This window comes from Octopus bimaculoides, chromosome 1 (genome assembly GCF_046866305.1).
Source record: "Octopus bimaculoides isolate indiv1 chromosome 1, ASM4686630v1, whole genome shotgun sequence".
Classification (NCBI taxonomy): domain Eukaryota; kingdom Metazoa; phylum Mollusca; class Cephalopoda; order Octopoda; family Octopodidae; genus Octopus; species Octopus bimaculoides.
Genome location: NC_142928.1, coordinates 4,818,067 through 4,830,897, shown reverse-complemented (window position 1 = coordinate 4,830,897; position 12,831 = coordinate 4,818,067). Strand labels below are relative to the sequence as shown.

Sequence of the window (12,831 nt, the reverse complement as noted above, 5' to 3'; positions counted from 1 at the left end):
CATGATCTCGCAATTGTAAGTGCAACACTCTAACCACTAGTCCATGCACCCTCGCATATGTATGTATGTGTGTGTGTGTGCATATGTATCTAACTATCTATCATATATACATACATATATATATATATATATATATGTATATATAGGTGAGAAAATTGGTATGTGAAAGCACGTGGTTGGATGTATAAAAGATAATAAGAGTGAAAAAACTACAGAAGGCTTGCGTTACTTGGTTAAAGTATATATTTAAATTATGTCTGAAAAATGTTATAAAAATGTTAGAAAATCTTTTTGGTATATAAACATTGTATTTTGAGAAATAACCGGTTTCGTGTTGTCTTTTCAAATTTCTCTACTTCATTGTGTCGTGTTCGCTCCAGTCAGACTGGAGAGAACACGACACAATGAAGTAGAGAAATTTGAAAAGACAACACGAAACCGGTTATTTCTCAAAATACAATGTTTCGCTCCAGTCTGACTGGAGAGAACACGACACAATGAAGTAGAGAAATTTGAAAAGACAACACGAAACCGGTTATTTCTCAAAATACAATGTTTATATACCAAAAAGATTTTCTAACATTTTTATGACATAATTTAAATATATACTTTAACCAAGTAACACAAGCCTTCTGTAGTTTTTTTCACTCTTATTATCTTTTATATATATATATATACACACACACACACACACACACACACACACACACACACACACATATCCGTCTTCTTTTTCTATTCGACATTCCTCTGTCACCTGCTTCTGAAGAAGAGCTTTGCTCAAAACTTTAAACCCCCTTTCTTTCCATCCCTGAGCAGCTGCTAATACTTTGCATGTACCATGTCCTCACATTGTTGTTCTTTGGATTTCATATATATGTGTGTGTGTGTGTGTATATGTTTTTATATTTACATTTAGCAGAAGTATCTCAACACTCATCAAATGCATATATATATATATATCTTTTATGCATATATAATATATATATATATGTATATATATATGCATATATATATATATATATATATATATATATATATATATATATATATATATATATATATATATATATATATATATATATATATATATATATATATATATATATATATAGGTGCAGGAGTGGCTGTGTGGTAAGTAGCTTGCTAACCAACTACATGGTTCTGAGTTCAGTCCCACTGCGTGGCACCTTGGGCAAGTGTCTTCTACCATAGCCTCGGGCCAATCAAAGCCTTGTGAGTGGATTTGGTAGATGGAAACTGAAAGAAGCCCATCGTATGTATATATATATATATGTGTGTGTGTGTGTGTATGTTTCCGTGTTTGTCACCCCAACATCGCTTGACAACCGGTGGTGGTGTGTTTACGTCCCCGTAACTTAGCGGTTCGGCAAAAGAGACCGATAGAGTAAATACTAGGCTTACAAAGAATAAGTCCCGGGGTCGATTTGCTTGACTAAAGGCGGTGCTCCAGCATGGCCGCAGTCAAATGACTGAAACACGTAAAGAGTAAAAAGTATATGCATATATCTATATTCTTTTATTCTTTCAGTCATTTGATTGCGGCCATGCTGGAGCGTCACTTTTAGTTGAGCAAATCAACCGCAGGACTTATTCTTATTCTATCAATTCGTTTTGCCGAACTGCTAAGTTACCAGAACACAAATACACCAGCATCGGTTGTCAATAGTGGGGTGGGGGGGACAAACACGGACACACACACATGCACGCACACAAATATATATATATATATACAATGGGCTTCTTTCAGTTTCCATCTACCAAATCCACTCTCAAGGCTTTGATCGACCCAAGGCTATAGTAGAAGACACTCACCCAAGGTGCCATGCACTAGGACTGAACCCAGAACCATGTGGTTGGTTAGCAAGCTACTTACCACACAGCCACTCCTGTGCCGAAAATATATATATATATATATATATATATACATATTACATATGCATATATATATATATATATACATATATATATATTATATATGCATATATATATACATATATATATATATATATATATGCATATATATTATATATGCATAAAAATATATATATGTATTATATATATACATTATATATCATATATGCATAAATATATATATATATATATATATATATATATATATATGCATGTAGCAAATCCACTCACAAGGCCTAGGGCTGTAGGTAAAAACACTTGCCTAAGGTTCTAAAACAAGAAGTAAGATTTGAACATGAATATATTTATTGATACTTCAACTAAACAGAAATCCCTTTCAAATAAAACAGCCATTGTAGATTTGCTATGTCTGCTGTTACGTGAGGACAGGAGACAATCAGTTTGCTTTTGACCTCAGCCTGGACAGGAAGGTTATTGCATTCAAACCCAACAGAAATACGATAGTCTTTGTGGGGCCGAATCATTTCCTTCCTTTTGGACAGGATGAACCGTTCGTCGTCAACTTGAAATTTGAAACTGGTTGCTGTGTTGAAGATGTTGCGGAAAGTAATGAAAATATTCGATCCTGATTTGATGGTGAACGGTCCCTGGGGCTTGGGTGGGACACACGTTCCAAACAGTGGGAAAACATATTCTCCACCGACTAACGACGAAGCTGTCAGAGTAGCTCGCTGCTCTCCCAAATGAGAAGGTTCAAAGAAGATTTCAAATGAAATTTCAGTTCCAGAAGATGAAGCACTGGCAGCTGGGATGGATTTGTCGACATGGAAATCTGGATTATCCACCTGTTGCAACAGAAATACAAAATCTTCTTTAAAATACTCAAAATATTAACAACATTCGACGCTGCTGCCGCCGCCATCGCTGCCGCCGAGCATAAAGCACCCCTACACCCCTGAGGTTTGTAGTCATGCAAGCTGCATGGTGACCTCAGTTCTAGTGTGACAAAAAAAAAAAAGCACCCAGTATACGCTGTAGAGTATTTGGCATTAGGAAGGGCATCCAGCCATAGGAGCAATAGGGGCTAAAGTAAACACTGGAGCATAATGAAGTCTTTGGATCCATCAGATCCTGGCAAACCATCCAACACAAACCAACATGGAACATGGGCATTAAATGATGATGATGATGTTCATGGAATCAACTGGATAAAAGCAATGCAGATAAAGCATTAATTTTGTGGACTGTAGTTGTTAAGTTTGGTGGTGGGGGTCTGCTTAGAGCAGAAGTTCTCAACCATTTTTTTGCCTATGGGTCCCTTTGGTTCTTATTTTATACCCCATTCATTCAATATTTAAAAAATCCTATTAGGAACTGTGACAGGGGACCAAGACTTCTGGTGGTTTGCTGTGTTTGAGAAAACACCAAGCCAAGTGGAAGCATGGGGGTCCTTGCATACAGGCATGTCCCTTGCATCCCTCTCCAGCCGAGCACTCCTAATCTTTGCGGGTTCGTGGTATACTCACCCAGGTCTGCACTCTGTAAAGTGGTCGGTGTTAGGAAAGGCGTCCAGCCATAGAAACTATGCTAGAACAGGCAACGGAGCCTGGTGCAGCTCCTGGCCTTGCCAGAATGGAAAACGAATGTTTAATGATAATGATGAAAATTTATTGCCAAAATGTAACAAATTTAGCTAATTATAAAATCTTAAGAAGAGATCAGAACAAAGGCCATTACAGCATCAAGTTGATCATTGATGTATGAAAATAAGAGAGCGAGGGGACAAAACTGAACCTGGGGTGACACTGGGCGTGTGTGGGGGGGGGGCAGGACAGAAAGGCCTTCATCAAAACACTCTGTGACAGTTCGATCTGACAGGAAGCTGCCAGTCCAGGAAATGAGAAATGAATGAAAGCTAAAAGATGGGAAGTTTTGATAGGAAAACCCCTGTGCTTCGGTGTCTGGATCACCTGTTGAAATTTCTGATGATGTTGAGCAACAGTGTTGTTTTCAATTTTTCTCAGGTGAGAGATAAATGTTGCTTTATATTGGAGAGGAAGTCTCTGACAGGTTTAGTGAATGTGGACATCATATGAGTGGTATTTGACAGAGAGGGGGTGGGGGTGGGAGAGAGGGAGGGAGAATGGGAGAGAGGGAGGGAGAAGGATATATTGAAGAGTTTGGATGAATGTAGGAGCTAGTCCTAGGGTGCAGTGTTTGAGGTTAGCCAAAAGGGCTACTTGTTGGCTTCAGATGAGTGAAGGTATTTTCACACCTGCACATGCAAGGTGGGAAACCTGGTAAGGGTAGTCGAAGGTGGAGATGTGGAGGAGCAAAAACTGACCATGTAAAGACAAACAAAATACTGCTAACGATTCTGCCACCACCACCACCACCACCACCACCACCACCACCACCACCAACACCACCACCACCACCACCACATCAGCAGCAGCAGCAGCTGTAGTAAAAGTGTGTTACTAAACAACTCGTTGTCTTACCTTGCACAGGTAATCTGTCTTCTGCTTGGTGTAGTTAATAAACTTGGCCACCTGGGTGATGATCTGACCAAGGGAAGTCTGCATGTAGATGCTTTTCTCATAGCCTGCTGCCGTGGCCTTCAGGTTCAGTTCATACAAATAATTTCCCAGTTCGGAGCTGAACAGTTCCAGTTTGCCAGTTACTTCACCGATTTTAATCGGTTGGTATTCAATGGTCACCTCACCCTGCAGAACAGGAGAGACTCAACTTCAACTACATTCCACAACATATGTAGCCAATAATTATATTAACCCTTCACTTACCGTATTTCTGTTGGAATACACTGCCTTTGTTTCAATTAATTTTTAAAATAATGAAGAATTTTGGAAAATAACTGTCGTTATCAATCTGGTGTTTAGAACATAAACGAATGAGATATTTTGATGGAAGATTTTAATCTTGATCAAAAGAACGATTTTTGTTGTCATATTTCTGTTGAAATATACAGCAATTACTTTTGAAAATAACAAAGAATTTAATAAAATAACTCTTAACCACTATGCCATATGCCCGTGTAAATAATGTAAATAACGTAAATAATGTAAATAATGTAAATAACGTAAATAATGTAAATAATGTAAATAACGTAAATAATGTAAATAACGTAAATAATGTAAATAACGTAAATAATGTAAATAACGTAAATAACGTAAATAATGTAAATAATGTAAATAACGTAAATAATGTAAATAACGTAAATAACGTAAATAATGTAAATAATGTAAATAACGTAAATAATGTACATAGTTCCTCATCTCTGAAATATAGAACTGTGCAACTGAATTGTTTTAAAATAAAATGCATTTATGAACTTACTTCAGATTGTTCTGGAATATAAACTGCACTTGCAGGAATTATCAGCTCTGAGACGTTTGTATTGAAATTAAAATGAGCAGGAACTGTTAGCGGATTCTCAATTTTGACCGTATGTCGGATGCTGGAGCGAACTGGGGTGACAAGTTCTATATTTCCCATACTTCCTGATTTAATCGACCGGAGTGTCAGTTCATAAAATTGGTATTCACCTGTCTCTAAATGAGTAAATATTACCTGAAACAAATTAAAAGAATAATAATGAAGATATAATAATAATAATAGTAATAATAATAATAATAATAACAAACTTATTGTATACAGTGCTCAGTTGCACTACAACTCATCGGAAGAAACAGCTAAAAATGCATGGGAAGTGGACAGTAAATGAGTTGTTTAAGAAAAAAGGAGGGATGATGGACATAAGGTGCCCTGTTGGGTGAATTTCAGGAAGCATGAATGCTTTGAAGAATGAAGTGTCCCAACAGCTAACAACTGACGTGGGTAGTTTTTTTTCCATGCTTCACCGATTCTCAATGTGAATAAAATGTTTCTGAAAGTCATGGCTGTTACTCTCTCTTTTACTCTTTTACTTGTTTCAGTCATTTTGACTGTGGCCATGCTGGAGCACCGTCTTTTAGTCGAGCAAATCAACCCAGGACTTATTCTTTGTAAGCCTAGTACTTATTCTATCGGTCTCTTTTGCCGAACCGCTAGGTTACGGGGACGTAAACACACCACCATCAGTTGTCAAGCGATGTTGGGGGAACAAACACAGACACACAAACATATACACACATACATATATATATACATATATATACATATATACGATGGGCTTCTTTCAGTCTCTGTCTACCAAATTCACTCACAAGGCTTTGGTCGACCCGAGGCTATAGTAGAAGACACTTGCCCAAGGTGCCACACAGTTGGACTGAACCCGGAACCATGTGGCTGGTAAGCAAGCTACCTACCACACAGCCAAAGCATGTCCATTATTATTAGACGCATGGAATTCCAAAAGCTGCCCCAAGGTTGTTGTTGGAAAGATGGTGGTGGATAATCTTGTAGGTGTCTGCCAAGTCAGCTGCTAAACATCAGAGCTTTAATGTGTCCATGCCCAGAGAAGCAAGACATTCAGAATATTTTGTCAACAGTTTTCAGGAGGTTGATGCTCTGAGCAAAATAGGGGTTCTGGACTGGTGATAGGGGTTCTGGACTTGATTGAAACTGAAGAAATAGATTCTCTCTTCAAGCAACAGACACACAAATGTCCCGGCTGTATGTGAGCATGAGCATATGTGTGCTCTTTGGGATCTGTTTAAGGATTTTTGCTTTCCTTTGTAGAATTAAAACTGGTCATTAATAAAGTGGCAAGACATGTTTGCCAAGTCAAGACAGTTCTTGGAGATTGTAGCTAAGTGAAATGGTTGATAATGTGTATGGTGTGTGTGTGGATTTTTAATTTAGGGTTTATTCTGGTCGACCCCAAGGTTGTGAAGGAAAGCATCTTTTGTTCTTTAACCTTTAAACCGCGCGCGCGTGTATATTAGAAATTTCATTTAGTATAAGAGAAAAGAAACTACAAGTTTGCAAAGAGAAACAAGGGAAATAAATATTGATAGCGTGTGAAATTAATTCCCTTTACCGAGTTGTCTCCCTTCGTACAAAAAAATGGCTTCTTTATTACATTTTATGACTAAATATAAATTATTTTTACATAAATATAAAAGGATATATATATATCATCATCGTCGTCGTCGTCGTTTAACATCCGCTTTCCATGCTAGCATGGGTTGGACAATTTGACTGAGGACTGGTGAAACCAGATGGCTGCACCAGGCTCCAATCTGATCTGGCAGAGTTTCTACAGCTGGATGCCCTTCCTAACGCCAACCACTCAGAGAGTGTAGTGGGTGCTTTTACGTGCCACCGGCACGAGGACCAGTCAGGCAGTTCTGGCAACGACCACGCTCAAAGGTGCTTTTTACATGCAACCTGCACGGGAGTCAGTCCGGCAGCACTGGCAACGACCACACTTGAATGTTGTTTTACACGTGCCACCGGCACATGTGCCAGTAAGGTGACACTGGCAACAATCACGCTTGAATGGCGCTTCTTATATTTCTCCATTTTCTGTTTACTTTAAATTTATAAAATTATCATCATCATCATCAGCATCATTGTTTAATGTCCGCATTCCATGCTGGCATGGGTTGGACTGTTTGACTGAGGACTGGTGAGCCAGTCAGGCGGTTCTGGCAACCACCGTGCTCACACTCAAAAGGTGTTTTTACGTGCTACCTGCACGGGAGCCAGTCCGGTGGCTCTGGCAACGACCACACTCGAATGTTGTTTTTCACATGCCACCGGCACATGTGCCAGTAAGGCAATGCTGGCTACAATCATGCTCGAATGGTGCTTTTCACGTGTCACCGGCACATGAGCCAATCCGTGGCCCTGGTAACGGTCATATATATACATGCCCTGAGCATTCTAATTTTCCTCTCTCGTAATTATCATATATTACTATACAGCAAAGACTTACTTTTATGCAGCTGACTCCTTCCTTGTAAGCATGAAAATCCAGTTTGTAATTCTTATGACAACCAGCTGGGACATCAATGTAGTCTAAACCAGTTATTGTTGTGGTGGGATCAAGTTTGTCAGCTTTATAGACTTCCCTCTTCACATTGAAGCTGAAAACATGAGAAGAATTTAACTGAAATCGTAAGCAGCATAGAATGTACATTATGAAGTGTCAATTTTAATTATAATAATGAATAATAATGAACTTATTGTATACAGTGCTTAGCTACACTCTAAGTCATCAGAAAAGGTAGACTAAAGTGCATGAACAGTTCATAGAATAATGCACAATGAGTTTATGGAAGATGTGAGAAAGGAGCTGAAGGGCTGGGGAGGTCAGTGGAAGCACTACGTGACGAGATGGAGATGGTGAGAGGGTTTTGTTACTTGGGAGACGGGGTGGATGTAAGTGGTGGATGTGAAGCAGCAGTGACGTCAAGAGTGAGACTTGGCTGAGTGAAGTTCAGGGAATGTGAAGTGTTGTTATATGGGAGAAGGTTCTCTTTGAAGACGAAAGGAAAGGTCTGTAGGAGCCGTGTGAGATCTGTTGTATGGGATTGAGACATGGTGTTTGAGGGAGGGAGAGAGAGAGATGGTAATTTTGAGAAGGACTGAGAGAGCAATGGTGAGAGAAATGTGTGGGGTGAGGCTGTTCGATAAGAGGAGGACGGGGGATTTTGTGGGGATGCTGGGGTTGGAGGAATCAGTGGAATGGTTGGCAAAGGCGAATGGAGTGAGGTGGTATGGGTGTGTGTTGAGGAAGGATGAAGAGCATGTTCTGAGGAAGATGCGAGAGTTTGAGGTGAATGGACAGCGAAAGCGAAGTGGACCGAGGAAAATGTGGAAGGGACAGGTGGAGGAGGAGATTGGAAGAGTTGGTTTGAAAAGGGAAGATGCCCAAAACTGGGTGAGATGGTGTGGAGGCAGTTGCTATGGCATTGAGGTAGATCCAGCTACCCACGTTAATTGGGACAAAACCCAGATTCAAAACGATGGATGATGATGATGATGATGATGATGAAGTGAACAGGGAATGAGTCGTTTTATGAAAAAAAAAAAGATTGAGGTGGGTGGGAGGCATCAGGTGTACTGTTGGTGAATTCCAAGAAGCATGGAAGTTTTGAAGGATGCAGTGTCCCAACAGCTAACAACTGATATGGGTAGTTTATTCCATGCTTCAGTGATTCAAAATATCAAAAAATGCTTCCAAAAGCCATTGGTGTTGTGTTACTTTTTGATTTTCTAAGTGTGTCCATAAATGTTAGACATATAGGATTCAAAAAGAAGCTTAAAATTGCTGTTGAAAAGAAAAAAACAAAACATCTTTATCAGAAATAAAAGTTTTTAAAATCTTAAGTAAACTTTATTATACTGTACAATATGGAAGACATACTGATCTCTGTATTTCTGTAAGAAAATACCTTGAAAATTACAATGTGTCTTCCACAATGCTAGTTGAGGAATGGTTGCTGTGGTTTTCTTGGGTTTAACTGAAATCAACCCCTTATAAAAACTTATTTCATTACTTACTGATTGCAATTTAAACATTAGAGTCTGTTAGATGTGTAGAAAAGGTGTGATTTCCATTTCTTTTACAGATTCTTTATTAAAAATTGATGACATAATGACCAATATAACCGATATAGTGACAGGTGTTAGTCAAGGCCCTGTCCACACAATCAAGCAGATGGGGGAGGAGGAAGATGACAAGAGGAGGGGAAGATGATAAGAAGGGGGAAAATATGATGAGAGAGAGGAGAGAAATATGGTTGTACCTTATTGTCTGTTTGCTCCAGTTGTATACAGGAAGAAGTTCTGTGTACTTTGTCTTGTAAGGAATGTCTCGAATAATTTTATCAATAGGTTTGGGAGGATCAGCAATGCCAAATAGATTGTAAAAGATGCCTGTCCCATCTGGCAGTGGGAACAATATGGATCCCTGTAAAGAGAAATAAATATTGGAGACAAAATGGTCGGATAACCATCGAGGAAGAAATAAATATAGAACAATAACAGTTACAATGAGGGTTCTAGTTGATCCGATCCACAGACATGTGTGCTCTTAATGTAATTCTCAGGGAGACTCAGCGTGACAAGGCTGACCCTTTGTAATTACAGGTACAACTCATTTTTGCCAGCTGAATGGACTGGAGCAATGTGAAATAAAATGTCTTGCTCAAAGACACAATGGGCCACCAGGAATCGAACTTACAGCTTTATGATCATGAGCTGAACACCCTAACCACCAAGCCATGTGCCCTCACTTATACAATGACAAACCAAATACCACAACCACCAAGCTATGTACCTTCACCCTATCTCTCACCTTTCCATCCTTACTCACTCACCCAACATTGCTGGCCTTGTGCCAAAATTTGAAACCATTATTATTATTAACTATTTCAGTGGAACTCTGCTTTACACATGACATATAACACCTCAACTTGTTTTATTTTCTGGAATTTTCAGAACATCTTTGTGAATTTGTGTTCTATACACGGGAAACCACACAACTATGCAAAAACCCACCCAAAATTTTTTGTATGATTTAAGGGGTATTTAGCTGTTATTTTTAGCACATCTCATGACCACCTCATACCTTCCTTGTTTGTCTGACATATTGATATTTTCAATATCTTTCTCCCCATAAACACATTTAAAGGTCCATTGCTAGGATTTAAGCAAAAAATTCTATGATTTAAAAACAATGTTCGAAAAATCTTTTTTAAAATCTTTTTTTAATTTTGAAAAAAATTTTTTTTAAATCTTTTTTTTTTCATAGTTGTGTGAATTCCATGTGAAGAACACACATTCTGAAAATATGGCTTAGAGCAGAATTATACTGCTATTTTCTATTTACCGTATGTTTCTTGCTTTCAGGACCAGTCATCCGCATAGGTTTGTAGGTAATTTCATAAGCTTTGCTGACCTGGGGTTCCACAACAAATTTCAAAGGACCTTGCCAATAGATTCCATCAATTATTGGTCTCAGCTCCCAAAGTTGGTTGGTTTTGTTGCTGATAATCAGATTTTTGGTTTCCTTTTGTCGGACATGAGTTTGGAAGTTACAAATATCCCTAACAGTTGGTGTCCCTGTACAAGTTCCTGTCAGCGTCAGCAACAATGGTGGGTATTCTCCTTCATTCACATAGCATGGGATATTCTGGCAATGACAACAATATATACACATATATAAATATGTGTGTGCAGATACACAAATATTAACAAGAGAGGATGGATTGAACACGCTTTGTTATATTTCACCACAATGGTTTCAGCACATCATTACCAGCTGTTAATTGCTGAATGTTACATATATTATAAATAATAAGTTAATTAATTCAATCAGCAAATATAATAGCATTTGGTAACCAATACTTGCAGAGAAGCTTTGGAAAGCACACTATAAGCTTTTTTTTTTTTACCTGATTGTGTGTGTAAATATATATATATATATATATATATATATCGTCATCAACATCATTTAACGTCCACTTTCCATGCTAGCATGGGTTGGACGATTTGACTGGGGACTGGCGAACCAGATGGCTACACCAGTCTCCAATCTGATCTGGCAAGGTTTCTACTGCTGGATGCCCTTCCTAACACCAACCACTCCAAGAGTGTAGTGGGTGCTTTTTACGTGCCACTGGCACTGAGAAAAAAGGTCGTCAGAATTTTGGAAAAAAATCTTTTTATTTCTTCATTATTATTAGCACCTTCATTTGTTTCTCAAACTTGTCAAATAGAATTTAGTGAATGCATAAACAGCTTGTTCATTTACCTATCAGCCTATCTACCTACCTACCTACCTACCTATCTACCTACCTACCTACCTACCTATATTTCTATCTATCCATCTCCTTTGTCATGGAACCTCACCCCAAAAAACACAAACAATGTTCTCTTCCACCCCCACCCCCCCAAAAAACCCATCTGTTTTATATGAATAAACAAGCTGTTTGTATATTCACAAAATTTTATTTGACTAATTCGAGAAACGAATGAAAGCGCTAAAAATAATGAAGAAAGTAGTGCCCTTTAATTTGACAAAAGAAATCTGTCCATGTGTCTACATCTGCTAAAAATTTCAGATCTGGAATTAATCAGTGTGTTGGAATAGCTGGATCTAAGAAGAATATGAGCTCTTTCTGCTATACATAGGTTGCATTTCTTATGTCCATTAACATATGGCTTGGATTTCGCCACTATTCTTCAATTAATTGAACATTTTGGGAGTCTTTTGCTTGCATTTGAGATTATGGCATTCCTGCATTCTTGAGCTTATTGGCACTGGATATCTTGCTCTGGATTATCTCTGGATTATGTCAATAGGGTGGAAAGGGTCTGTGAGGTGCCATGCAAGCCTTATTGGATCTAAAATTTTAGGTTGTGAAATCACCAGTGAGACAACTATCCGATGCTTTGGTTGAGTAGGAGGGAATCATGGCGAGCATGGATGAAGCTGGCTGTTAGTGCATTAACCTCATGGACAGGCATTGTTGGCATTTTGCATTCCTTAGATATGGAGCAGGGGTAATCACATGGACATTAGACAAACTAAACAGCTTGGACAGAAAGACAAGGAAGTTGCTGACTAGATATGGGATACTCCACCCAAAAAGTGACACTGACAGACTGTATGTACCAAGAAAAAGAGGGGGAAGAGGACTTATTGGATGTGAACACAGCATTAGAGCAGAAGAAAACAACATAGCATGGTATGTAAAAAATGCCACAGAACCGCTATTATTAGAAGTAAGAAGGTCAGGCTTGTGTAGGATGAAAGATTGCAAAGATAAAGCACTATACAAGAAATTGAAAACGAATGAAACTGAAAATAGGTGAGTAAAGAAAAGAATGCATGGACAATTTCATAGGGAGGTTGAAGATAAGACAGACAGAAAAAAGATAGCTATGGATGACTAAAAGTTATTTAAAACCGGAAGCAGAGATTCTAATCTGTGCTGCCCAAGAGCAAGCATTAAGAAT

The 12,831-nt window shown here is 38.5% G+C and overlaps 1 protein-coding gene across 3 annotated transcripts in view; it reads right to left on the bottom strand.

The window, feature by feature from the left end:
• Positions 1-2,223: 2,223 nt before the first annotated feature.
• LOC106880950 (axonemal central pair apparatus protein HYDIN) overlaps positions 2,224-12,831 on the bottom strand; it is a 193,311-nt gene continuing 182,703 nt past the window's right edge. For all 3 annotated transcript variants that reach the window (XM_089348067.1, XM_089348075.1, XM_089348084.1), the window contains 6 exons: positions 10,700-11,002; positions 9,615-9,778; positions 7,799-7,949; positions 5,254-5,487; positions 4,398-4,622; positions 2,224-2,741 (listed from right to left, as the gene is read on the bottom strand). In XM_089348067.1, coding sequence (XP_089204193.1) covers positions 2,256-2,741; positions 4,398-4,622; positions 5,254-5,487; positions 7,799-7,949; positions 9,615-9,778; positions 10,700-11,002 — 1,563 coding nt within the window. In that variant the 3' untranslated portion in view covers positions 2,224-2,255. The remainder of the gene's footprint in view (positions 2,742-4,397; positions 4,623-5,253; positions 5,488-7,798; positions 7,950-9,614; positions 9,779-10,699; positions 11,003-12,831) is intronic.